Genomic DNA, 25,932 nt, shown 5'->3' with positions numbered 1-25,932 from the left:
ACAACCTCCTTAGGGATCCCATGGTAAGAGAGCAAGGTCCTGCCTTGTCCTTGGCATGCCAAGCAAGTCTGATGGCCCAGATCCAGGTCAGATCAGTTCCTTCTCATGTGGTGGCCTGGCCTATTATATGAGCTAGGGTCTGTCATGAATATTCATTCAAATGTCCAGACTCTTTTGTCCATATCTACCTTCCTTACCCTAATAATGTTGAGGTGCATTTATTCTATAGGTTAGCTTATTAATACTTTTAGGTCATTACTATATGCATCAATTTGTTGGCAACGCAAGTTCGTGGTTAACCATTTCCATATTTCTATCCTAAATATTCAAGGCTAATATCAGTTCAACATTCTGCGGCTACTTGGTGTCATTTTGAACAAATTGCCACCCTTAAGCACACTATTCCCAAGTCCCCAAAACTCAGAGGGTATGTCTACACTACCCTCCTAGTTCGAACTAGGAGGGTAATGTAGGCATACTGCACTTGCAAATGAAGCCCGGGATTTGAATTTCATGGGCTTCATTTGCATAAGCGGGGCGCCGCCATTTTTAAAACCCCGCTGGTTCGAACCCCGTGCAGCGCGGCTACACGGGGCACGAACTAGGTAGTTCGAACTAGGAAGCCTAGTTCGAACTATCTTTACTCCTCATTCCACGAACTAGGAAGCCTAGTTCGAACTACCTAGTTCGTGCCCCGTGTAGCCGCGCTGCACGGGGTTCGAACCAGCGGGGTTTTAAAAATGGCGGCGCCCCGCTTATGCAAATGAAGCCCAGGAAATTCAAATCCCGGGCTTCATTTGCAAGTGCAGTATGCCTACATTACCCTCCTAGTTCGAACTAGTGGGGTAGTATAGACATACCCAGGGTGACTATTTATCTATGCCTAAGTTCACTGGCTTCATGCTAACTGCTTCAGGAAAGGCCTTACATGATACAGGCCTGTAGGTTCCTTGCATTATTCCTACATAAAATGAAATGCTAAATCTAGCTCTATGGGCTGCAAGGGCTAGCCCCTCAGCTAGTGGAACAACATCAATAATTCCACTCCTGTAACTTCATTGACTACACTAATTTACGCTAGCTGAAGATCCAAAATCTTTATTCTCCAGTTTTCAGTGAGAAAGTCATAATAACTTCAAAGCTCTGTCCTTCTCTTAAAGTTTGTCATTAACTAAAGTCTAAGATGGGTATTGGTGTGTGACATAGGTGCTGGAGCTCCAGTTTCTGGTAGTGCTGCCATACCCACTAGCTTGAAGTGTTTACCTCGTGTGCAGGGTTTACAGCTGGACTGAGTGGCTCCAGAACCTCCACTATATAAACCGTTCCAGCACCTTTGCTGTGTGATGAATCAGATTGCGCCACACTTCCACAAGCTTCAAGCCAAAGGGTATGTCTACACTACCCCGCTAGTTCGAACTAGCGGGGTAGTGTAGACATACCCAAAAGGAGCAGCCCAGAAGTGTGTTGCTTACTGGGCGCTCGCATTCAGGATGTGAACAAGAGTCTTCTGAAATTGATTAAACCTTCGGATTGCTACCCCTTCCTGCTTCTCCATGTAGGAACCAACGATACTGCCAAGAATGACCTTGAGCAGGTCACAGCAGATAGTGTACTGCTGAAAAAAAGGATCAAGGAATTTGAAGCACAAGTGGTGTTCTCATCCATCCTTCCGGTTGAAAGAAAAGGTCCAGATAGGGATCGTCAAATTGAGGAAGTAAATGCATGGTTACGCAGGTGGTGTTAGAGAGACGGCTTTGGTTTCTTCAACCATGGGACTCTGTTCCAAGCACAAGTATTGTTAGGAAGAGATGGGATGCACCTAACCAAGAGAGGAAAGAGCATCTTCGCCAGCAGGCTTGCAAACCTAATGAGGAAGGCTTTAAACTAGCTTCGTTGGGGGACAGAGACCAAAGCCCTGAGGCAAGTGAGGAAGTCAGACACCGGGAAGAATCACAAGGATGAAAGAGCAACAAAGTAGGATCCCTGATTTGGACGGAGAAGGTAGGGCAATCAACTGGCTATCTAAGGTGTTTGTACACAAATGCGAGAAGCCTGGGAAACAAACAGGAAGAATTAGAAGCCCTGGCCCAGTCGAAGAACTATGATTTGATTGGAATAATAGAGACTTGGTGGAATGACTCACATGACTGGAGCATTGTCATGGAAGGGTATAGACTGTTCAGGAAGAACAGGCAGGGGAGAAAAGGAGGAGGAGTTGCACTGTATGTAAGAGAGCACTATGATTGCTCTGAACTCCAGTATAAAGAGGAGAAAAACCTGTTGAGAGTCTATGGGTTAAGTTTACAGGTGGAAGCAACAGGGTGATATTGTGGTTGGTGTCTGCTATTGACCGCCAGATCAGGTGGATGAGGTAGATGAGGCTTTCTTTAGACAACTGAGAGAAGCTTCCAGATCACAGGCCCTGGTTCTCATCGACGACTTTACTCTCCCTGACATCAGTTGGGAGACCAATACAGCAGTACACAGACAATCCAGGAAGTTTTTGGAGAATGTTGGGGATAACTTCTTGGTACAAGTGCTGAAGGAAACGACCAGGGTCCATGAGCAGATTGACCTGCTGCTCACAAACAGGGAGGAACCAGTAAGGGAAGTAGAGGTGGGTGACAACCTGGGAAGCAGTGAACATGAGATGGTAGATTTCAGGATCCCGACCAAAGGAAGAAAAGAGAGTAGCAAAATACACACCTTAGACTTCAGAAAAGCACACTTTGATTCACTCAGAGACTGATGGGCAGGATTCCCTGGGATGATTACATAAAGGGGAAAGGAGTCCAGGAGAGCTGGCAGTATTTTAAAGAAGCCTTATTAAAGGCACAGAAAGAAACCATCCCGATTCACAGCAAGAAAAGCAAATATGGTAGGCGACCAGACTGGCTTACCAGGGACATCCTTGGTGAGCTTAAACACAAAAAGGAAGCTTACAAGAAGTGGAAACTTGGACAGATGACTAGGGAGGAGTATAAATATATTGCTTGAGAATGTAGGGGATTTATTGGGAAGGCGAAAGCGCAATTGGAATTGCAGCTAGCAAGGGATATTAAGGATAACAAGAAAGGTTTCTATGGGCATGTTAGCAGTAAGAGGGTGATCAGAGAGGCTGTGGGGCCCTTATTGGATGAGGGAGGTAACCTAGTGACAGATGATGTGGGAAAAACTGAAGTACTCAATGCTTTCTTTGCCTCTGTCTTCATGGACAAAGTCAGCTCCCAGACAAATGCACTAGGCAATGCAGTATGGGAAGGAGGTGGACAGCTCTTGGTGGGGAAAGAACAAGTTAGGAAGTATTAAGAAAAGTTAAACATACACAAATCCTTTGGCCCGGATTTAATGCATCCAAGGGTACTGAGGGAGTTGGCAAATGTCATTGCGGAGCCTTTGGTCATTACCTTTGAAAACTTCTGGAGCTCGAGAAAGATCCTGGATGATTAGAAAAAGGCAAATGTAGTGCCGATCTTTAAAAAAGGAAAGAAGGACAATCCAGGGAACTACAGACCAGTCAGCCTTACCCCAGACCCTAGAAAAATCATGGAGGGGATCCTCAAGGAATCCATTTTGAAGCACTCGGAAGAGGGGAAAGTGATCAGGAATAGTCAACATGGATTCACAAAGTGCAAGTCGTGCCTGTCCAATCTGATTAGCTTCTATGATGAGATAACTGGCTTTGTGGATATGGGAAAGTCAGTGGATGTGATATACCTTGATTTTAGCAAAGCTTTTGATACGGTCTCCCACGATATTCTTGCCAACAAGTTAAGGGAATATGGATTGGATAAATGGACTGTAAGATGGATAGAAAGCTGGCTAGACTGTTGGGCCCACTGAGTAGTGATCAACGGCTCAATGTCAGGTTGGCAGTCGGTTTCTAGTGGAATGCCCCAAAGATCTGTTCTTGGACCGGTTTTGTTCAATCTTTATTAATGGCCTGGATGAGGGGATGGATTGCACTCTCAGCAAGTTTGCAGATGACACTAAGCTAGAGGGAGATGTAGATAAACTGGAGGGCAGGGAGAGGGTCCAGAGTGACCTGGACAGATTAAAAGATTGAGTCAAAAGAAATCTGATGAGGTTCAACAAGGACAAGTGTAGGGTCCTGTACTTGGGATGGAAGAATCCCAACCATTGTTACAGGCTGGGGACTGAATGGCTAAGTAGCCATTCTGCAAAAAAGGACCTGCGATTACAGTGGATGAGAAGCTGGATATGATTCAACAGTGTGCCCTTGTAGCCAAGAAGGCTAATGGCATATTAGGATGCATTAAGAGGAGCATTGCCAGCAGATCCAGAGACATGATTATTCCCCTTTATTCGGCTCTGATGAGGCCACATCTGGAATATTGTGTCCAGTTCTGGGCCTCTCCCCACTACAGAAAGGATGTGGACACACTGGAAAGGGTCCAGCGGAGGGCAACCAAAATTATTAGGGGGCTGGAGCTCATGACCTATGAGGAGAGACTGAGGGTATGTCTTCACTACCCCCCTAGTTCGAACTAGGGGGGTAATGTATGCATACCGAACTTGCTAATGAAGCCCAGGATTTGAATTTCCCGGGCTTCATTAGCATAAAGCCGGCTCCGCCATTTTTAAACGCCAGCTTGTTCGAACCCCGTGCCGCGCGGCTACACGCGGCACGGGCTAGATAGTTCGAACGAGGTGTACAGATAGATCGGAACGAGGTGTACAGATAGATCGGAATGGCTACATAGTTCGAACTATCTAGCCCGTGCCGCGTGTAGCTGCGCGGCACGGGGTTCGAACAAGCCAGCTTTTAAAAATGGCAGAGCCGGCTTTATGCTAATGAAGCCCGGGAAATTCAAATCCCGGGCTTCATTAGCAAGTTCGGTATGCATACATTACCCCCCTAGTTCGAACTAGGGGGGTAGTGTAGACATACCCTGAGGGATCTGGGTTTGTTTAGTCTGCAGAAGAGAAGAGTGAGGGGAGATAAGGTAGCAGTCTTCAATTTCCTGAAGGGAGGTTCCAAAGAGGATGAAGAAAGGCTGTTCACAGTGGTAACGGGTGGCAAAACAAGAAGCAATGGTCTCAAGTTACAGTGGGAGAGGTCTAGATTGGATATTAGGAATGTGGTGAAGCACTGGAATAGGCTACCTAGGGAGATGGTGGAATGTCAATCCCTAGAGGTTTTTAAGTCTCAGTTTGACAAAGCCCTGGCTGGGTTGATTTAGTTGGGATTGGTCCTGCCTCGGGCAGGGGGCTGGACTTGATAACCTCCTGAGGTCTCTTCCAGCTCTATGATTCTATAATTCTATTTTAACAAATAGGGAGGAACTGGTTGAGAATTTGAAAGTGGAAGGCAGCTTGGGTGAAAGTGATCATGAAATCATAGAGTTCACAATTCTAAGGAAGGGTAGAAGGGAGAACAGCAAAATAGAGACAATGGATTTCAGGAAGGTGGATTTTGGTAAGCTCAGAGAGCTGATAGGTAAGGTCCGATGGGAATCAAGACTGAGGGAAAAAACAACTGAAAAGAGTTGGCAGTTTTTCAAAGGGACATTGTTAAGGGCCCAGAAGCAAGCTATTCCACTGTGTAGGAAAGATAGAAAATATGGCAAAAGACCATTTGGATTAACCACGAGATCTTGCATGATCTAAAAGTAAAAAAGGAGTCTTATAAAAAATAAAAAGTAGGACAAATTACAAAGGATGAATATAGGCAAACAACACAGGAATGCAGAGGCAAGATTAGAAAGTCAAAGGCACAAAATGAGCTCAAACTAGCTACAGGAATAAAGGGAAAAAATAAGACTTTTTATAAATACATTGGAAGCAAGAAGACCAAGGACAGGGTAGGCCTACTGCTCAGTGAGGAGGGAGAAACAGTAACAGGAAACTTGGAAATGGCAGAGTTGCTTAATGACTTCTGTGTTTCAATCTTTACTGAGAAGTCTGATGAAGGAATGCCTAACATAGTGAATGTTAGTGGGAAGGGAGTAGGTTTAGAAGATAAAATAAAAAAAGAACATGTTAAAAATCACTTAGAAAAGTTAGATGCCTGCAAGTCACCAGGGCCTTATGAACTGCATCCTAGAATACTCAAAGAGCTGATAGAGGAGGTATTGGAGCCTCTAGCTATCATCTTCGGAAAATCATGGGAGACAGGAGAGATTCCAGAAGACTGGAAAAGGGCAAATATAGTGCCTATCTATAAAAAAGGAAATAAGAACAACCCAGGATACTACAGACCAGTCAGTTTAACTTCTGTGCCGGGAAAGATAATGGAGTAAGTAATTAAGGAAATCATCTGCAAACACTTGGAAGATAATAAGGTGATAGGGAACAGCCAGTATGGATTTGTAAAGAACAAATCATGTCAAACCAATCTGATAGCTTTCTTTGATAGGATAACGAATCTTGTGGATAAGGGAGAAGCGGTGGATGTGGTATACCTAGACCTTAGTAAGGCATTTGATAAGGTCTCACATGACATTCTTATCAATAAACTAGGCAAATTCAACTTAGATGGAGCTACTATAAGGTGGGTGCATAACTGGCTGGATAATCATACTCAGAAAGTGGTTATTAATGGTTCTTAATCCTGCTGGAAAGGTATAACAAGTGGGGTTCTGCAGAGGTCTGTTTTTAGACCAGCTCTCTTCAATATCTTCATCAACAATTTAGATATTGGCATTGAAAGTACGCTTATTAAGTTTGCAGATGATACCAAGCTGGGAGGGGTTGCAATTGCTCTGGGGGACAGGGTCATAATTCAAAATGATCTGAACAAATTGGAGAAATGGTCTGAGGTAAACAGGATGAAGTTTAATAAAGACAAATGCAAAGTACTCCACTTAGGAAGGAACAATCAGTTTCACACATACAGAATGGGAAGCAACTGTCTAGGAAGGAGTATGGCAGAAAGGAATCTAGGGGTTTAAAGGAATCTAAGCTAAATATGAGTCAACAGTGTGATGCTGTTGCAAAAAAAGTAAACATGATTCTGGGATGCATTAACAGGTGTGTTGTGAGCAAGACACGAGAAGTCATTCTTCTGCTCTACACTGCACTGGTTAGGCCTCAGTTGGAGTATTCTGTCCAGTTCTGGGCACCGCATTTCAAGAAAGATGTGGAGAAATTGGAGAGGGTCCAGAGAAGAGCAACAAGAATGATTAAAGGTCTAGAGAACATGACCTATGAAGGAAGACTGAAAGAATTGGGTTTATTTAGTTTAGAAAAGAGAAGATTGAGGGGGGACATGATAGCCGTTTTCAGGTATCTAAAAGGGTGTCACAAGGAGGAGGGAGAAAATTTGTTCTCCTTGGCCTCTGAGGATGCAATGGCCTCACACTGCAGCAAGGGAGGTTAGGTTGGACATTAGGAAAAACTTCCTGTCAGGGTGGTTAAACACTGGAGATATTTAAGAGTAGATTAGATAAATGTCTATCAGGGATGGTCTAGACAGTATTTGGTCCTGCCATGAGGGCAGGGGACTGGACTCGATGACCTCTCGAGGTCCCTTCCAGTCCTAGTATTCTATGATTCTATGACTGCTGCCCTTTTCCTCTACCCCTCAGCTTTCCCCAAAACCCCATGCTCCTCTTCTTCCCCTGAGGCTCCGCCCCCAGCCAAGCAAGAAATTGGTGCCCGGCTATGGACAGAGCCACCCAGGGACCCTCGGCTAATATGGGGAACCGTAAATCCTCCACTTCTCCTGGACAGCATGTCCCAGGGGGAGAGGCATGGGCTGGATGCTGCTGTCAGACACCTGAGCCCCTACCCAGGGTTCTTATTACAGCCCTGCTCTGCTACTGGCCATGCTGGGGCTGGGGCCTTAGGGTGAAGGAACAGTGATGGGGTGACAGAGACTGGGCATTATGGCAAGGGGACACCTCAGCTCACCCACTGAGAAGAGACTGGCACCATGGGCAGGGGCTGCACTTTGTGTCAGAGAAACTATGAGCTCCCCTACTGTGCTGCGCAGCCCCTACCTGTGCTGTTCCGTGTCTATCTGAGAAGTGCCCTTTGGGGGACAGGAGGTCAACTACCTACCCCCCCCCCCAAACTGTGCCATGTTAAAAAGTGGGTGGGAATAGCCCTTCCATTTTTAAAAGTGGGGGCAAGGCCCCTTCCTCTCTGCCACCCAATTCTAGCACCCATGGAACAACCTACTTGCAAAGTTGTGATACAGTATTCCTGACTTTCAGACCACTCCATGGCATAAGTAGGCAAGCAGAAAAAGACTGAACCAGAGAAGTGCCCTGTGGTTATCCTGAAGGGTTGCACGATGTTGTGCTGAGTTGCAGCTGAGCCAGCACAAGTATCATACTCCCCCTGACTGTGAAGGAATTGGAATTCCTTGCATTCCCCATGCCAGTCCAAACAAAGCACCTGATCCTGAAAGGATCTGAGCACCCTCAATTCAAGTTGCCTACAGCATTTTGCAGGATGGAAACCAAATTCTCTGCAAGGCATAACTCAGCCAACCACAGAAATACAAAAATTATTGCTGAAGCACCACTGCCCTCTGCTGCTTAAGAGAAGAATAAGGTGACATCATAAAAAGAACACACCATACCACACTGAGAGACCTAGAATTCACTTCTCTTTTCAGACTCAGGGCTTCTTTCCTTCTCACTTCACACCCAAAGAAAGAGCCACTTTATTTTAATGCCTTTCTACACTAGAGAAATGAGCAGGTTTTGAAAATGGTTTACAAACATAGCTGCCCCCACCCAGCTGCAGACTATAATGAAAAAAGCATTTATCCTTAATAAAGAATACTTTAAAATGGTTCGTGGGGATCAAATATGAACTGTGCTTTTTACCTTGTATTCCAGACAAAGTATTATTTGGGCTGGGACAGCAAGGTCGACTCAAATGATAAAAGGGTTTAAAGAGCACACCTCTAAGTACTGCGGGCCATGGATTTTCCTCCCTAAGCACACTTTGGGCATCACAGACAACTCTGGCTGTTACTAGCACTGTAGCCATCGCCTGAATTTTTTGATGTAAAAATCACTGAGTGGAACCTAAAGTCATTACGAGGTCAGCAATGAGGCTGAAATCGATGCAGAAGTTCACTATGCTTGAATTATTGCTGACCCATATTCTAACACATGCACCATTAGTCAGTATGATCACACAAACAGAGACTTGCGAACAGGAGCAGCTAACAGGGAGTTTGGAGAGGGAGTTCTCCAGGTAAAAGAGGAGTAAATATGGGACCCTTGTGGTAAGTGGCTGTCTGTAGTGTGTGTTATTGTGTGGGGGCATTATTTGCTGTGTGGTGAGTTTGTATTTGTCTGTTTGGTTTGTTTGTTTGTTTGTTTGTTTGTTTGTTTGTTTGTTTGTTTGAAGGAGCTTCTAAAAGGTTTGAAATCTAGAAACCTCTGTTAATTGGATGAGCCTCAGTCAGGGGGAGGGGATACCAGGGCTTGATAAGCCTGTGAGTCAGCGACCAAGGAGCTTGTGAACAGGAGCAGCTAACAGGGAGTTTGGAGAGAGAGTTTAGAGGGGGAGGTTAGAGGGTGGTAGTGACTCCTGACCTTCTTTAAACCTAACTTTTATAATAATCTATATTCCAGACATTTAATAAGCCCAGTTTATACTTAAACTTATTCATAAAAAAAATGGAGAGAGAAGCCCAGCAGCAGAGTGGGGGCTATCCTGTTTATTGCGTCGGGTGTAACATGTATGATTACCTGCCCGGTGGACGGGTGGCGTATGTGTGCACCCGTTGCAAGAAGCTCCTGACCCTCGGAAACCGAGTTCGGGCTTTGGAGGCCAGGGTGGCTGAACTGGAAGAGCTAAGGGAGATAGAGAGATATGTTGATGAGACTTTCCGGTACACTGTAGTACTGTTCTACCTCCAGTCTGAGAGCCCCAGTGCTCTTAAAGAGGATGAAAGTCTCACAGGAACAGAGCATTCAATGGGAACAGAGGGAAACCATCCCGTAATTGGGACCCTCTTTCCAGAGGATGTTGCGATATCCTCTTGAACTGAGGATACCTCTGAGGGGGAGGGATGCCAGTTGTTAGGAAGACGCAGGTGTTAGCGGGTGATTCGATTGTTAGAAACATAGGGTATGTCTACACTACCCCCCAGTTCGAACTAGGGGGGTAATGTATGCATACCGAACTTGCTAATGAAGCCCAGGATTTGAATTTCCCGGGCTTCATTAGCATAAAGCCGGCTCCGCCATTTTTAAAAGCCGGCTTGTTCGAACCCCGTGCCGCGCGGCTACACGCGGCACGGGCTAGATAGTTCGAACTATGTAGCCATTCCGATCTATCTGTACACCTTGTTCCGATCAATCTGTACACCTCGTTCGAACTATCTAGCCCGTGCTGCGTGTAGCCGCGCGGCACGGGGTTCGAACAAGCCGGCTTTTAAAAATGGCGGAGCCGGCTTTATGCTAATGAAGCCCGGGAAATTCAAATCCCGGGCTTCATTAGCAAGTTCGGTATGCATACATTACCCCCCTAGTTCAAACTAGGGGGATAGTGTAGACATACCCATAGATAGTTGGGTTTGTGATGACCGGGAGAACTGTATGGTCACTTGCCTGCCTGATGTGAAGGTTGCGGATCTCTCGAGGCATCTAGATAAACTTATGTGTAGTGCTGGGGAGGAGCCGGTAGTCGTGGTACATGTAGGTACCAATGACATAGGGAAGGGTAGGAGAGATGTCCTGGAGGCCAAATGTAGGTTGCTAGGAAAGATACTGAAATCCAGGACCTCTATGGTGGCATTCTTGGAAATGCTTCCAGTTCCACGCGCAGGGCCAGGTAGGCAGGCAGAGCTTCAGAGTCTCAATGCGTGGCTGAGACGATGGTGTAGAGAAGAGAGGTTTGGATTTATTAGGAACTACGGACATTTTTGGGAGAGGGGGAGCCTGTAGAGAAAGGATGGGCTCCACCTAAACCAGGGTGGAACCAAACTGCTGGCATTAAACATTAAAAAGGCCATAGAGCAGTTTTTAAACTAAGAGATGGCAGAAAGCCGATTGGTGCGGAGATGCACGTAAATCGGATGGAGACTTCTCTTAGAGGAGAATCCATTGATAGAGATTCTCTAAGCTGTAGTCAGAAAGAGAGGAGGGGAGAGGACAAACCATGGGCCAGAGCAGACAAACAACCGCATATAAAGGAATCCAATGCATCAGAGAAGGGCAAACCAATAAGCAGTAGCAAATTTTTAAAGTGCTTCTACACAAATGCTAGGAGTCTGACTAATAAGATGGGTGAACTAGAGTACCTCCTATTCAAGGAGGAGATTGACATAATAGGCATCACTGAAACCTGGTGGAATGAGGAAAATCTGTGGGACACAATCATACCGGGATATAAAATATATCGAAAGGATAGAGCAGGCCAGCTGGGTGGTGGAGTGGCACTGTTTGTGAAAAAGAATGTAGAATCAAATGAAATAAAATTATTAAATGAATCAACATGTTCAATAGAATCACTATGGATAGTAATTCCATACTCCAATAATAAGAAATTAGCAGTAGGAATATATTACCGACCACCTGACCAGGACAGTGATACTGACATTGAAATGCTGAGGGAGATTAGAGAGGCTACCAAAATAAAGAACTCTATAATAATGGGGGATTTTAATTATCCCCATATTGACTGTATACATGTCACCTCAGGAAGAGAAGCAGAGATTAAATTTCTCAGTGGCTTAAATGACTGCTTCTTGGTGCAGCTGGTATAGAAACTCACAAGGGGAGAGGCAATTCTCGATTTAGTCCTGAGTGGAGTGCAGGATCAGGTCCAGGAGGTAACCGTTACAGGACCGCTTTGGAATAGTGACCATAATATAACAACATTTAACATTCCTGTGGTGGGAAGAACACCTCAGCAGTCCAGCACTCTGGCATTTAATTTCAAAAAGGGGAATTACGCAAAAATGAGGAGGTTAGTTAAAGAGAAATTAAAAGGCACAATGACTAGAGCCAAATCCCTGCAAGTTGCATGGAAACTTTTTAAAGACACCATAATAGAGGCCCAACTTAAATGTATACCCCAAATTTAAAAACATAGCAAGAGACCTAAAAAAGAGTCACCGTGGCTTAACCACCATGTAAAAGAAACAGTGAGGGACAAAAAGGTATCCTTTAAGAAGTGGAAGTCCAATCCTAGTGAGATAAATAGAAAGGAACATAAACACTGTCAAATCAAGTGTAAAAATGTAATAGGAAAAGCAAAAAAAGATTGAGAAACAGCTAGCCAAAAACTCAAAAAGAAATAACAAAATGTTTTTTAAGCACATTAGAAGCAAGAAGCCTGCTACAAAACCTGTGGGTCCCCTAGACGATCGAGATATAAAAGGAGCAATCAAGAATGATAAAGCCATTGCGGATACGCTAAATGATTTATTTGCTTCAGTCTTCACGGCTGAGGACGTTAGGGAGATTCCCAAATCTGCACTGTCCTTTGTGGGTGATGAATCTGAGGAGTTGTCCCGGATTGAAGTGTCATTAGAGGAGGTTTTGGAACAAATAGAAAAACTTAATGTTAACAGATCTCTGGGACCGGATGGCATTCATCCAAGGGTTCTAAAAGAACTCAAATGGGAAATTTCTGAACTATTATCTGTGGTTTGTAACCTATCCTTTAAATCAGCTTTCATACCTAATGACTGGAAGGTAGCCAACGTGACACCAATATTTAAAAAGGGCTCTCGAGGCGATCCTGGCAATTACAGACCGGTAAGTCTAACTTCAGTACCGGGCAAATTAGTCGAAACAATATTAAAGAATAAAATTGTGAGGCATGTAGAAAAATATAATTTGTTGGACAAAAGTCAACATGGCTTCTGTAAAGGGAAATCCTGTCTTACTAATCTGTTAGAGTTCTTTGAAGGGGTTAACAAACATGCAGACAAGAGGGATCCAGTAGATACAGTATACTTAGATTTTCAAAAAGCCTTTGACAAGGTCCCTCACCAAAGGCTCTTGTGTAAATTACATGGCCATGGGATAAGAGGGAAGGTCCTTTCTTGGATTGAGAACTGGTTAAAAGACAGGAAACAAAGGGTAGGAAAAAATGGTAAATTTTCAGAATGGAGAGGGGTAACTAGTGGTGTCCCCCAATGGTCAGTCCTGGGACCAATCCTTTTCAACGTATTCATAAATGATCTGGAGAAAGAGGTAAGCAGTGAGGTGGTAAAGTTTGCAGATGATACCAAACTGTTTAGGATAGTCAAGACAGAAACAGACTGCGAGGGACTCCAAAAAGATCTCACCAAACTGAGTGATTGGGCAACAGAATGGCAAATGAAATTTAATGTGCATAAGTGTAAAGTAATGCACATCGGGAAAAATAACCCCAACTATACGTACAGTATTATGGGGGCTAATTTGGCTATGACAAATCAGGAAAGATTTTGGAGTTATTGTGGATAGTTCTCTGAAAACTTCCACACAGTGTGCAGCGGCGGTCAAAAAGGCAAATAGGATGCTAGGAATTATTAAGAAAGGGATAGAAAATAAGATACAGAATATCTTACTGCCCCTGTATAAAACTATGGTACGCCTACATCTTGAATACTGTGTACAGATGTGGTCTCCTCACCTCAAAAAAGATATTTTGGCCTTGGAAAGGGTTCAGAAAAGGGCAACTAAAATGATTAGGGGTTTGGAACGGGTCCCGTATGAAGAAAGGTTAAAGCGACTGGGACTTTTCAGTTTTGAAAAGAGTAGACTGAGGGGGGATATGATAGAGGTCTATAAAATCATGAGTGGTGTGGAGAGGGCAGATAAAGAAAAGTTATTAGTTTCCATAATAGAGGAACTAGAGGACACCAAATGAAATTAATGGGTAGCAGGTTTAAAACTAATAAAATAAAGTTCTTCTTCACACAGCGTCTAGTCAACCTGTGGAACTCCTTGCTAGAGTAGTCTGTGAAGGCTAGGACTATAACAGAGTTTAAAGAGAAGCTAGATAATTTCATGGAGGTTAGGTCCATAAAAGGCTATTAGCCAGGGGATAGAAATGGTGTCTCTGGCCTCTGTTTGTCAGAGGCTGGAGAGGGACGGCAGGAGACAAATCGCTTGATCATTGTCTTCGGTCCACCCTCTTTGGGGCACCTGATGCTGGCCACTGTCGGCAGACAGACTAGTGGGCTAGATGGACCTTTGTTCTGACCCAGTACGGCCATTCTTATGTTCTTATGTTTTTATGACTTAGCCATATTTTTACTCTTCACTGGCAGCAAAAGCTGAAGGGAAGCTATAATACATTTTCTGTCATAAGATCTTTTTCAAACATTCACACATTTCTGAAGAATATGCCTGGTGATGTCAGTCTGCTTCCTGTCTGGCAGCCATCCAGCTCTGACATAGTGCAGAAGGGTGGCAATATCATGAGCCTTCTACAATAGACTTGCAACCCTCTTTTGGGTCAGGACACCCAGTTTGAGAAATGCTTTGTACTTTTGTATATGTTCACCTTGTAGAATAAGGTAAAAGTACACAAAAGATCAGATTTCACGGCCTGTGATGCATTTGTCGCAGCTGCAAAATTGGTATGCCCTACTTATGAGACATCAGATACTATGGAAATGAGCAACAACTCCCTGAATTTTATTTATGTATCACAATATTAGGGGATTTCCACAAATCCTAACTTCCAGGAGTCATTTTATTATGTGAGAACCTCAGCTTTTATCTTTAAAAAAGTGTTTAGCTCTCACAGTTGCAGATAAATACTTAAAAATACTTGTCAACACTCATAAGACAAATAAAAGTGCCAAAATGTTTGCATTTTATATCTTGTAATTTTGTGGTGGCTTCTCTCATGATATTTGAACAGCTGGAATTGTGATGCTGTATATAAGCTAGTTACCGTAGACCAAGGATGGACAATTGGGGGGGGGGGCACTTCAAGATTTTGGAAAGTGGTCAAGGGCCACACTTTTCGGTGGAGGTTGGGTGCATGGGGTAAGGGAATGGGGTGCAGGAGATGGTGTGAGGTCTGAGGGGAAGTTTGGGTGAAGGAAGGAGCTGTGATCTGGGTCAGGGGTCAGAGTGGAGGGTCAGGAAGGCAGGGTTCCAGAGTGACCTAGACAGAGTAGAGGATTGGGCCAAAAGAAATCTCATGAAGTTCAACAAGGACAAGTGTAGAGTCTTGCACTTGGGATGGAAGAATCCCAACCATTGTTACAGGCTGGGGACTGAATGGCTAAATAGCAGTTCTGCAGAAAAGGACCTGGGGATTGCAGTGGATGAGAAGCTGGATATGAGTCAACAGTGTGCCCTTGTAGCCAAGAAGTCTAATGGCATATTAGGATGCATTAGGAAGAGCATTGCCAGCAGATCCAGAGAAATGATTATTCCCCTTTATTCTGCTCTGATGAGGCCACACTTGGAATATTATGTCCAGTTCTGGGCCCTCCACTATAGAAAAGATGTGGATGCATTGGAGAGGGTCCAGCAGAGGGCAACCAGAATGATTAGGGGGCTGGAGCACATGACCTGTGAGGCGAGACTGAGGGTATGTCTACACTACAACGTTAATTCGAACTAATTTAGTTCGAATTAGTTAATGTAAAATTAGTTAATTCGAATTAAGCTAATTCAAACTAACGGATCCAGACTAAAAAACTAGTTCGAATTAGCGTTTGGCTAATTCGAACTAGCGCGTCCACATTAAGTGGACCCTGAAGCAGGGTTAAGGATGGCCGGAAGCAGTGCCGGCAGGGCATCAGAGGAGGACTTAGAGCGTGGAGCTGCTGTCTCAGGCTAGCCGAGGGCTGTGCTTAAAGGGACCCGACCCCCACCCCAGACAGACAGTTCTCAGGGGTACCCCACTTGCAAAGCAGCCCTGGCTTGGATTGCCCGGACTACCCACACTGAGCACATCTTACCACTCGGCCATCAGCCCAGCTGCACTTGCTGCAGGCTGCCATCTGGGGAGAGCGGGCAATTGGGGGGCTGCAGGAGAGCTTCCACACCCAGAAGTCCGCAGAGCAAGCCCAGTCCTCCCCATCGGGGGCTCATGCCCCATTCCTCCCTCGCCTCCTTCCACTTACCCTTCCCTAGCCCCTCTTCTTGATGTACAAAATAAAGATAACGTGTCTTCCAAAATGGAATCTCTCTTTATTGAACAAAACTGGGGGAGACTGGGAAAAGGAGGTGGGAGAGGGGAAGAGAGAGGGTGGGAGAGGGGAGGGCAACTACAATGATCAGAGGTTTGGAAGAGGTCCCATATGAAGAGAGGCTAAAGAGACTGGGACTTTTCAGCTTAGAAAAGAGGAGACGGAGGGGGGACAGGATAGAGGTCTCTAAAAGCAGGAGTTGGGTGGAGAGGGTGCATACAGAAAAGTTCTTCATTAGTTCCCATAATAGAAGGACTAGAGGACACCAAAGGAAAGGAATGGGTAGCAGGCTTCAAACTAGTAACAGAAAGTTGTTCTTCACAAAGCAAAGAGTCAACCTGTGGAACTCCTTGCTGCAGGAGGCTGTGAAGGCTACAACTAGAACAGAGTTGAAAGGGAAGTGAGATCAAGTCATGGAGGTTGGGTCCATGGAGTGCTATTAGCCAGGGGGTAGGAGTGGTGTCCCTGCCCAAGGTTTGTGGAAGGCTGGAGAGGGATGGCACGAGACAAATGGCTTGGTCACTGTCTTCGGTATATCCCCTCTAGGGTCCCTAGGGTTGGCCGCTGTTGGCAGACAGGCTACCGGGCTAGATGGACCTTTGGTCTGACCCGGGGCGGCCATTGTAAGCTCAGGGCTCAGGGTCGGGGGTCTCAGTGGACCCCCTTGATTCTCTTGCACACCTGCTCCTGGGTGGCCAGGCTGGCAGCTCTCCTGCCCTAGACGGCCACTTTCCTGTGCCTAGTGCGGAGGTCATGGATGAGTTCCACGATGTCCGCACTAGCCCAGGCAGGTGCCCGCCTCTTGCGGTGCCGGGCAAGCTCCCGGGAGCCGCCAGCCTGGTCCCTGGAAGAGGCGGAGGGCTGGGGGGCATCAGGTGGCTTGAGCTGTGCCAGGTGCAGGGTCTGCTGGCTGGGTGCTGGCAGGTGCGTAGCCAGCCCGTGCCCCTTTAAGAGGTCCGGGGCCGGGAGGGGGGCAGTAGAGTTTCCCTGGTGTTGGCCAGAGTGGCCACCAGGGAAACCTGGGTAGGGCTAGCCTCCCACTAGTTCGAATTAAGGGGCTACACACCCCTTAATTTGAACTAGCTTGTTCGAACTAGGCTTAATCCTCATAAAATGAGGTTTTCCTAGTTCGAACTAAGCGCTCCGCTAATTCGATTTAAATTCGAACTAGCGGAGCGCTAGTGTAGTGCCTATTAAAGTTAATTCGAACTAACATCCGTTAGTTTGAATTAACGTTGTAGTGTAGACATACCCTGAGGGATTTGGGTTTGTTTAGTCTGCAGAAGGGAAGAGTGAGGGGAGATTAGGTAGCAGCCTTCAATTTCCTGAAGGGAGGTTCCAAAGAGGATGGAGAGAGGCTGTTCACAGTAGTGACAGATGGCAGAACAAGGAGCAATGGTCTCAAGTTACAGTGAGGGAGGTCTAGGTTGGACATTAGGAAAAACTATTTCACCAGGGCTATGTCTATACTGCAGGCTTCTTTCGCAAGAGGCTCTTTCGAAAGCATCTTTCGAAAGAGCCTCTTTCGAAAGATCGCGTCTAGACTGCAGGCGGATCTTTCGAAAGAGCAATCCGCTTTTTCGAAAGAAAGCACCCAGCGAGTCTGGATGCTCTCTTTTGAAGAAGCCCTATTGACATTGAAGAACGCCTTCTTTCGAAAGAGGAACTTTCGAAAGAAGGCGTTCTTCCTCGTGAAACGAGGTTTACCGCCATCGAAAGAAAAGCCGCGTTCTTTCGAAATAATTTTGAAAGAACGAGGCTTGAGTCTGGACGCAGGGGAAGTTTTTTCGGGAAAAGGGTACTTTTCCCGAAAAAAACCCTAAGTCTGGACACTGCCCAGGAGGGTAGTGAAGCACTGGAATGGGTTACCTAGGGAGGTGGTGGAATCTCCATCCCTAGAGGTTTTTAAGTCTCGGCTTGACAAAGCCCTGGCTGGGTTGATTTAGTTGGGATTGGTCCTGCCTTGGGCAGAGGGCTGAACTTGATGACATCCTGAGGTCTCTTCCAGCTCTATGATTCTATGGAAAGATGGTGTGAGAAGGACAATCAAAATGTTTTGAGGAATTAAAAATCAGTTCTGTGTATGCTCATTGGCTAATTTTTTTTTTGGGGGGGGTGAATCTAATTTAAGCTCCACCTCACTCTGCAACATGATGAATGAGTGAGGAGAATTAAAAACAGTCTTTGCCAAGTCTAACAGACACAGTTGGTGCTCAAAGTTAGAATTTTACCTTTAATTACGTATATTTGTGTTAATCTAGCTAGGGGACATATCATCACCTCAGTTATTAAGCAGAGCTCCTCATTAAAATCAATTGGGATTTCTTAAAAATGTACAATACAATACAATACAGCTAGGTGTCTAGATCTTGCTTATCAGCCCAGTTTCAGGGTCTCTTACCAAAATTCGCTAAAGCCAACAGGTCATCTGAACATTTCTTCCTAGTGACAAGAATGCATAGTTGCTTTAAATTTATTATTAAGACAAGGCCAGTGTAAAAGATGAGCTTTACATTTTGATTGAAGTGTAGTCATGGATGGGATAATCTTCCACTTCTGCAGCAAGGAATACGCTAACAATTGTTCCTGAGGTCAGCTGTCTTGGCAATTCCTAACCTTAGCAGCTATACCTGAAAGCACACTACCAGCTCAGTTATGTGAATAACCTCAAGCTAGATTTAATACGGTGGATTCATGGAATCGCTATTTGCGGTTCCGTGTATTCATGGTGGGAGAAGGGAATGGCAGGGGACAGGAACCACAGGACTCACTGCTTCCTGTCTTCTGAGGCTATCTGGAGCTGCTGTGAGTTCCCCATGGCTGCCAGGAGCCACAGGCAATTTGCCCCACTCCTGGCAGCTGTGGTGAGTTTCCTTTTTACAGTTTTCTATTTGATATCTCTTTAAATATCCACTTTCCTGCCTGTCCCATTACTCCATGAAGTCTTTGCCCCATGAAGACTTGACACCAGTCTGCTGTCCCAAGTCAGCTCTTGGTTTTCAGTGGCTTCTCAAAGGGTGCCCAATTTAAGTTGGAGCCACTGTTGAAGGGGGAAAACATAAGTTTCTCCTGATTTTTATGAATTCTTACCAGAATAGTTCTGAAAGGCTGAAAGGTACCATGGTGAGAAACATTGCCAACGATCCATATATGCCTAGTATCAATGTAATTCGACTGAGGAGGTCTCCAACTACCCAGGAAACAAAAGAAACATGAAAGTGGTTCAGACTTCAAAGGGCTGGGTGAAAACTAGTGGCGTGGCCTATAATGCTATAGCATACACAGACACAGATGAGACAGGCAGAAGCAAAATATACAGCTAGATCTATAGATAAGAATTATACAGGTTTCCTTTGTCTGCAGATAGACACATAGCAGTATAAATAAGACAGCATGGGCCTGATCCTCTGCTCAACTTGAAGGGAGCTATGTTGGATTCACACCAGACGAGGCTCTGGCCATGAGAACATGTGGAAGGAGAGATGGAAAAAGGGAGATTCTTTTCCCCTCACTCTGCACATTAACAATCTTGAGGAAAAGCTTGACTTCAATGGATAGAGCCTCTTTTCCACTGCTAAGCACCTTTGTTTCCATGATTTAGAGCAGGGGTAGGGAACCTCAGGTCCCAGGGCCAAATGTGGCCCCTGGCTTGCTTGGATCCAGCCCCCAGGGCTCAGAGCCCCCCCTTACCCACACTGGAGAGCCTGTGATGGCACTCCAGCCTCCCTGCTGCCCCAACACAGAGCTGAAGCACAGAAATCTACTGGGCTGGCCCCCCCAGGCTCTGGCGTAGGATAGGTATGTACGGAGTGTCCTTCCCCTTCTCACTCGGGGGAGTGTTGTTTGGGGTTTTTTTGTTTCTCACGTGTGGTCCCTGACCCAAAAAAGGTTCCCCGCCTCTGATTGAGAGGATCATTCCACTCTGAGGCAGGACAACTGAGGTGGAGGCTTGAGTCAATTGTGTGTCCACATTACCTCTAAGCAGTGGCATAGCAAGAAGTGGACATTCCTTCTCTGCTGAACTCAGCTCACCTCTCCTGGGTGCCTTTTACTTGTCCCACACTCATGGGCCAGGGGCCTGATGGGGCCCTGCACATTACTGAACCTGGCAGGGACCCAGCACAGTTCCTCAATATGCCTGCTAACCTCTCCCCTCAGAGGAGCTGTCAGGGGTCCTTACCATTTCCCTTTAGCAGCAGGGGAGAGCCACATTGGCCACCCCTCTCTGGGTTGATTTCCCAGCACAAATGGCTCATAGTGCATTCTTCATGAAAGAGGGATCAGGCCCCACTCTCCTTTTCAATCTTTTACCCCTCCCCTGAGTTAGCAGCCAGATGGTAGAGCCTGGCAGAAGGGTATGAGGTGGCAGAACAACTGGGGAGCTAATGTGTGTCTGCGATGCTGTCCTTCACTGAGGCCGGGGTGGGGAACCTTTTTTCAGTCAGAGGCTACTGACCTACAAAAAATCAGTTGGGGGACACACACACAAAAAAACATAAAAACCCCCAAAACTTACTGACTCACCTTGCCCCACTGCAGGGAGGAGCCCTGTGCCTCACAGTAGACCAGAGCCAAGTAAGCCACAGTCTGGATCCAGCTTGCAGACTGTAGATTCCCCACCCCTGGCTATAGGCTCCAGTCAGCACTGCTGACCAGACTATTAAAAGTCTGGGGCACCACACTACACCCTGAAAGAGACCAGCAGGTCCAATTTCCAGGAAGGGCGGGGGGGTGACAGGATTCCATGCTCTACCCCCTCTGCACTGGCTCCACACTCCCATTGGCTGGTTCTTGGCCAATGGGAACGAGGGGATCATACTTGTGAACAACAGCAGTATGCAGTGTGTCAAGGGGGGCCTCCTGCTGGCTGCTTCCAAGGCTCAGTGTGGTACTCCAGAACAGGCCTGGCTTAGAGCTGCTGACCAAAAGCCATCCAAGGTCAGCCCAAGTCTCAGCCCCAACCCCCCAAATCCAGAGACTCCCCTCCTGCACCTCAAATCCTGCATGTCTAGGCATCCCTCTCCAAAGCCCATATCCCCCGCCTTGAGCTTCTAGCCCCTTCTACACCCCAACTTCCAGGCCTGAGCCCCTCCCCAAACATGGAGCCCATTCTTGCATCCCAAACCTCACATCCCTGAGTCCACGCAAGAGTCCACATGCTCAGCCCTGAGTTTTCACCTCCTAGCCCCAGTATCTCAACCCGCAGCCCAGAACCCTCTCCCACACCCTGAACCCCTTATCCTTGGCCCACACCCCAGAGCCCTCACCTTCTCCCGCAGCCCAACCCCAGCCTCAACCCAGAGCCCCCTCCTGCATTCCGAATACCTTGTCCTCACATCCCTACCTGGAGCTTGAACCCCCATTTAGAGCCCTCACCCCTCGCATACCCCAACTCCCTGCCCCAGCCCATTGAAAGTGACAGTAATTGAGGGAGAGGGAATGTAGTGAGTTGCGGCAGAGCCTCAGGGAAGGGGCAGGGCTAGAGGGCTAGGGTGTTAGGTTTTGTGCCAACAGAAAGTTGGCAATCCTACCCGCACCACTTCATTGTTTTTGCTGCTGAATGGGGGCGGATCCTCTGGCCTGTGGCTCAGAAAATGACAAAGCAGAGCTGCCAAAGCCACGCTTTCTGCACGGTGGCTGCATAGCTCCATCCTGGATTACAAGTGCTGGAGTGATGCTCTGGCACTAATACCCCTGCTCAGATTTGCGTGGGAGCAGACCACTCAGCCCAGGCTACACTCATGCCTCTAAGCAAAATCAGGCAACTCAGACAAATAACTTGCCTTTCATCTGTTCCCACCAGTTTGTGTTTTATTCATGACATATTTTTGGGCAATTCACAAAGACACTTGGGGGAGGATTACTTTAGAAACTGGAACTGCCACTGAGTCTGTAGTTCCACAATCTCAGTCACAGAGCCATTCAGGAGCACTGCCCATGACTACTTTCCAAGGACAGAAGCAAATTAGTGTGAATTTCAAGAGCATTCACATAAAGTGTATTAAAAGAGGCTAACCAGAGGAAGAATGACCCAGTGGATAGGGTGCTTATCTAGGACTCAGAAGCCTGAGGTTCATCTCAGCTCTGCCCCAGACTCTGTAAGTGGCATTGGGTAAGTCACTCTGTGGTTCACCTCACTTCTTACATTACAAGGGTATTGTGAGAATAAACACATTGAACGTTTGGAGGTGCTCAGATACTTTGATGGTTCCAGTTCATGCAGGATCCCATGCCTTGCTTAAGTGCCTGTATTTTATGCATGAGAGCTAGATCCTTAACTGATTTAATTCAATTGAAGTCCATGAAGCTACCAATTTAATCAGCTGAGGATCTGGCTCAGGATACTTTTGTGAACATGGTTTACTATATACACGTAGAGAACAGAAAACTGTTCAGTCAAAATTCTTCCCCAATCACGGTAGGCCTGTGACATCATACTAGCTGGCCATTTTTAGTTATTCTCATTCTTTCCAAAAATTATCTTCAGCTGAAAAGTCACCAAGCAGAGAGCCCATTGGAGTCAATGCAAAATGTCTCCTTTATGTAGTATACTATGGCTCAGATCTCCTCTGATTTTCAAGTAAAGTTTAATATATTCAGCTTAAATATGTACAAAAATATTACCTACTGTTTCAACATTGTGTGGGCAGCAATGTTGCTATACCCTGCCTCCCTGCTTTTAAAGTTTTCAGCCTGTGCATCTTTTCAAAGTTACCCTGCTATATGTTTTGTCATTTGCAAATAGCAAATACAGCTGCTCTGTTATCAACTGCCAGATTCTCAGTTTCTTTTTACATATCTCCTTTACAAGCAGCTCCCTATGGAAGCCAACTCCCTGGGAGCTGAAGACTCATCCAAAACCCTTGAAACTAATGGAGTTTTCCCAGATACTGCAGAGGAGTAACTAATGCTAAAACTAACAAGACTTAGGATGGCATGGATTGTGTGAAGGGGGCAGCTGTGGAATGGTAGATTTTAGTCACAGAGAGACCACAGTGCATCATGGGAGATATACTGCAGTCACAGAGCAAGGCCCATATGGGTGCGGGAGGGCATGAGGGACCTAGAACTACAATCCCCACAGGGCATTATGGCAGTTCAGACACAGAGATTAATGTTCATCCAAAACAAAACATTGACATTTCTCAATCAAAAATGTTCAGATTTTTTTTATCCCCAAAAACTTTTGCTATGTTGTACCAATCTGGATGTGCCACTTCCAAATGTCAAAACAGACCTTCCTGCAGGATGAAAAGCCCATTTTCCAGACCACTGTATTCAGAACTTATGCTCATGACACCCCACTTAGGAATGTAACAGGACCTTGCAGGAAGTCCCATAGAGTGAAGAAACCAATGGAACCATATCCGACAACAAGATTTGGAACTTCTAGGACATTGCAGCAGAGTATTATTTAAAGGATTTTGGAAGCACTTCAGTTTCAGAAACTGATTATTTGAGACCAGAAAGTGATTTGTATAGTGTTTCATTAACAACGCTCTTTGAAGAAATGCAATTACTTGTACCTACAATTACAAACATAACTGGAATTGGGAGAGTGCTCTCACCTGACTCAACCTCATTGAGATCCACCCTGTGAAAGTGGATAAGGAAAATAACTCTGAAAATTTCCCAAACAATCAGTTCAAAAGTCAAACAGGAAGGCAAAATGAATTCAGGAAACTTACCGGTACTGAAGTACATCTTCGTCAGGTCAGTCAGAGAGAGAAACTCATTTATATCAAACACACTTGGCTTTCGATCATCTGGCAGGCAATAGTAGCAGCAAATGTACTTTGAGAAGGACTCCTTCAAGAGACCATAAAAGGGACAGAACTGTTTTCTGGTCACAGTGCACTGTATGTAACACACTGGTAAAGCAAGTTTTACATTCCACTAGAGGACAAAAGCATATTATTTATAAAAGACAAGGAAGATACACTTCTGTCACTTGAGCTAAAAGAGTTTTGTTAAGCTATTGAAGAGTCTAAATTCAAATCCTACTAGCAACCATCTGGGAGGGAAGAGAGGTTATAACATCATATACATTAAGCATGAGCACGTAACCTGCAGCTGGGCATCCCCATTGGAAATGGGTGCTGCTGTGGGTACAGAACTCAGAGCTGGCTTTAGCTGTTTGACAGGGCCTGCAAAACTGAGCCTGAAAAACTCTCTCCAAACAACCATATTTTATCATACTACTCTGCATAGAGAAGGCTTAGGGATTCTGGGGAGTGTTCCTGAGCATGATTCTTTGGGGATATGCCTCAAACATAATTGAAGGGAATATGTGTGAAGAGAAATCTTGAGAGGTCTCCCCTTCAAGTATCCTAAGGCATAGCCCAAGCATTGACTCCAAAGAGATTAAAGACCTTTATAGCACAAAAGGCTTCTTACAAAATCCCTTTTCATGGTTAATCTCAGTACAAATAACAAGGCCCTTTCAATTTTAAAAAAATGCTGATTTGGCACTTTGTTCCCCGCTGCAGGAGCTGTTCATTGGCTCTGCAGACTGCTGGCTTTCCAGACACTATTTGGATCATGGTGTCAGTTTTCATTGCAACTGCAGACAGAAGACTAGTCTACTGCCTGCAGTTGCAATTAAATCGTATTCATATGTTAGCACAGAGGAGGCTTCTTAATGGGGCTCCTGCATCACTTAAGGGACCACTAAGTACTTTACATTCAGAAGGCTTCTGCAGCGAATAACTCCCTTTTTAAATTTCTCATGTTATTAAACAAGTAGGTTCAATCTTATGTTGTGATTGAATCACATCATAATGCACACCCTATAAATGTGTATTATATATATATCAGATTTTTGTCATTATTTATGGTTTCTATTACAATAATATACATGTACTATACAATATTCTTGCCACCAAGATAAGGAAGTATGGATTGGATAAATGGACTGTAAGGTGAATAGAAAGCTGGCTAGATTGTTGGGCCCAACAGGTAGGGATCAACGGCTCGATGTCAAGCTGGCAGTCAATTTCAAGTGGAGTGCTCCAAAGATTGGTTCTAGGCCCAGTTTTGTGCAACATCTTTATTAATGACCTGGATAAGGGGATGGATTGCACTCTGAGCAAGTTTGCAGATGACACTAAGCTAGGGGGAGAGGTAGATGTGCTAGAGAGCAGGGAGAGGGTTCAGAGTGACCTGTACAGATTAGAGGATTGGGCCAAAAGAAATCTGATGAGGTTCAACAAGGACAAGTGTAGAGTCCTGCACTTGGAATGGAAGAATCCCAAGAATTTTTACAGGCTGGGTATCAACTGGCTAAGTAGCAGTTTGGCAGAAAAGGACCTGGGGAGTACAGTGAAGGAGAAGCTGGATATGAGTCAACAGTGTGCCCTTGTAACCAATAAGGCTAATGGAATATTAGGTTGCATTAGGAGGAGCATTGCCAGCAGATCCAGGGAAGTGGTTATTCCCCTTCATTCAGCTCTGGAGAGGCCACATCTGGAGTGTTGTGTCCAGTTTTGCCCCCGGTCTCCCTTAGAAAGGATGTGGACACATTGGAGAGGGTCCAGTTGAGGGCAACCAAAATTATTAGAAGGCTGGGGCACATGACCTATGAGGAGAGGCTGAGGGACTTGGGTTTGTTTAGTCTGCAGAAGAAAAGAGTGAGGGGGGATTTTATAGCAGCCTTCAACTTCCTGAAGGGAGTTTCCAAAGAACATGGAGACAGGCTATTCTCTGTAGTGATGGATGGCAGAACAAGAAGCAATGGGTTCAAATTACGGTGGAGGAGGTCTAGGTTGGAGATTAGGAAAAACTATTTTACTAGGAGGATGGGGAAGCACTGGAATGGGTTACTTAGTGAGGTGGTGGAATCTCCATCC

General features: G+C 45.5%; 1 protein-coding gene across 2 annotated transcripts in view; it reads right to left on the bottom strand.

The window, feature by feature from the left end:
• LOC106732119 (putative sodium-coupled neutral amino acid transporter 12) overlaps positions 1 to 25,932 on the bottom strand; it is a 93,077-nt gene that overhangs the window by 24,262 nt on the left and 42,883 nt on the right. Inside the window, exons 6-7 of one of the 2 annotated variants that reach the window (XM_025185417.3) lie at positions 23,773 to 23,893; positions 19,175 to 19,274 (exon numbers count right to left, since the gene is read on the bottom strand). In XM_025185417.3, the coding sequence (XP_025041202.2) occupies positions 19,175 to 19,274; positions 23,773 to 23,893 (221 nt within the window). The remainder of the gene's footprint in view (positions 1 to 19,174; positions 19,275 to 23,772; positions 23,894 to 25,932) is intronic. The other variant, XM_089782283.1, reaches the window with a different exon arrangement.

Source organism: Pelodiscus sinensis, chromosome 15 (assembly GCF_052426305.1).
Source record: "Pelodiscus sinensis isolate ZL-2025 chromosome 15, ASM5242630v1, whole genome shotgun sequence".
NCBI lineage: Eukaryota > Metazoa > Chordata > Testudines > Trionychidae > Pelodiscus > Pelodiscus sinensis.
This window is presented reverse-complemented; position numbering and strand designations above follow the sequence as displayed.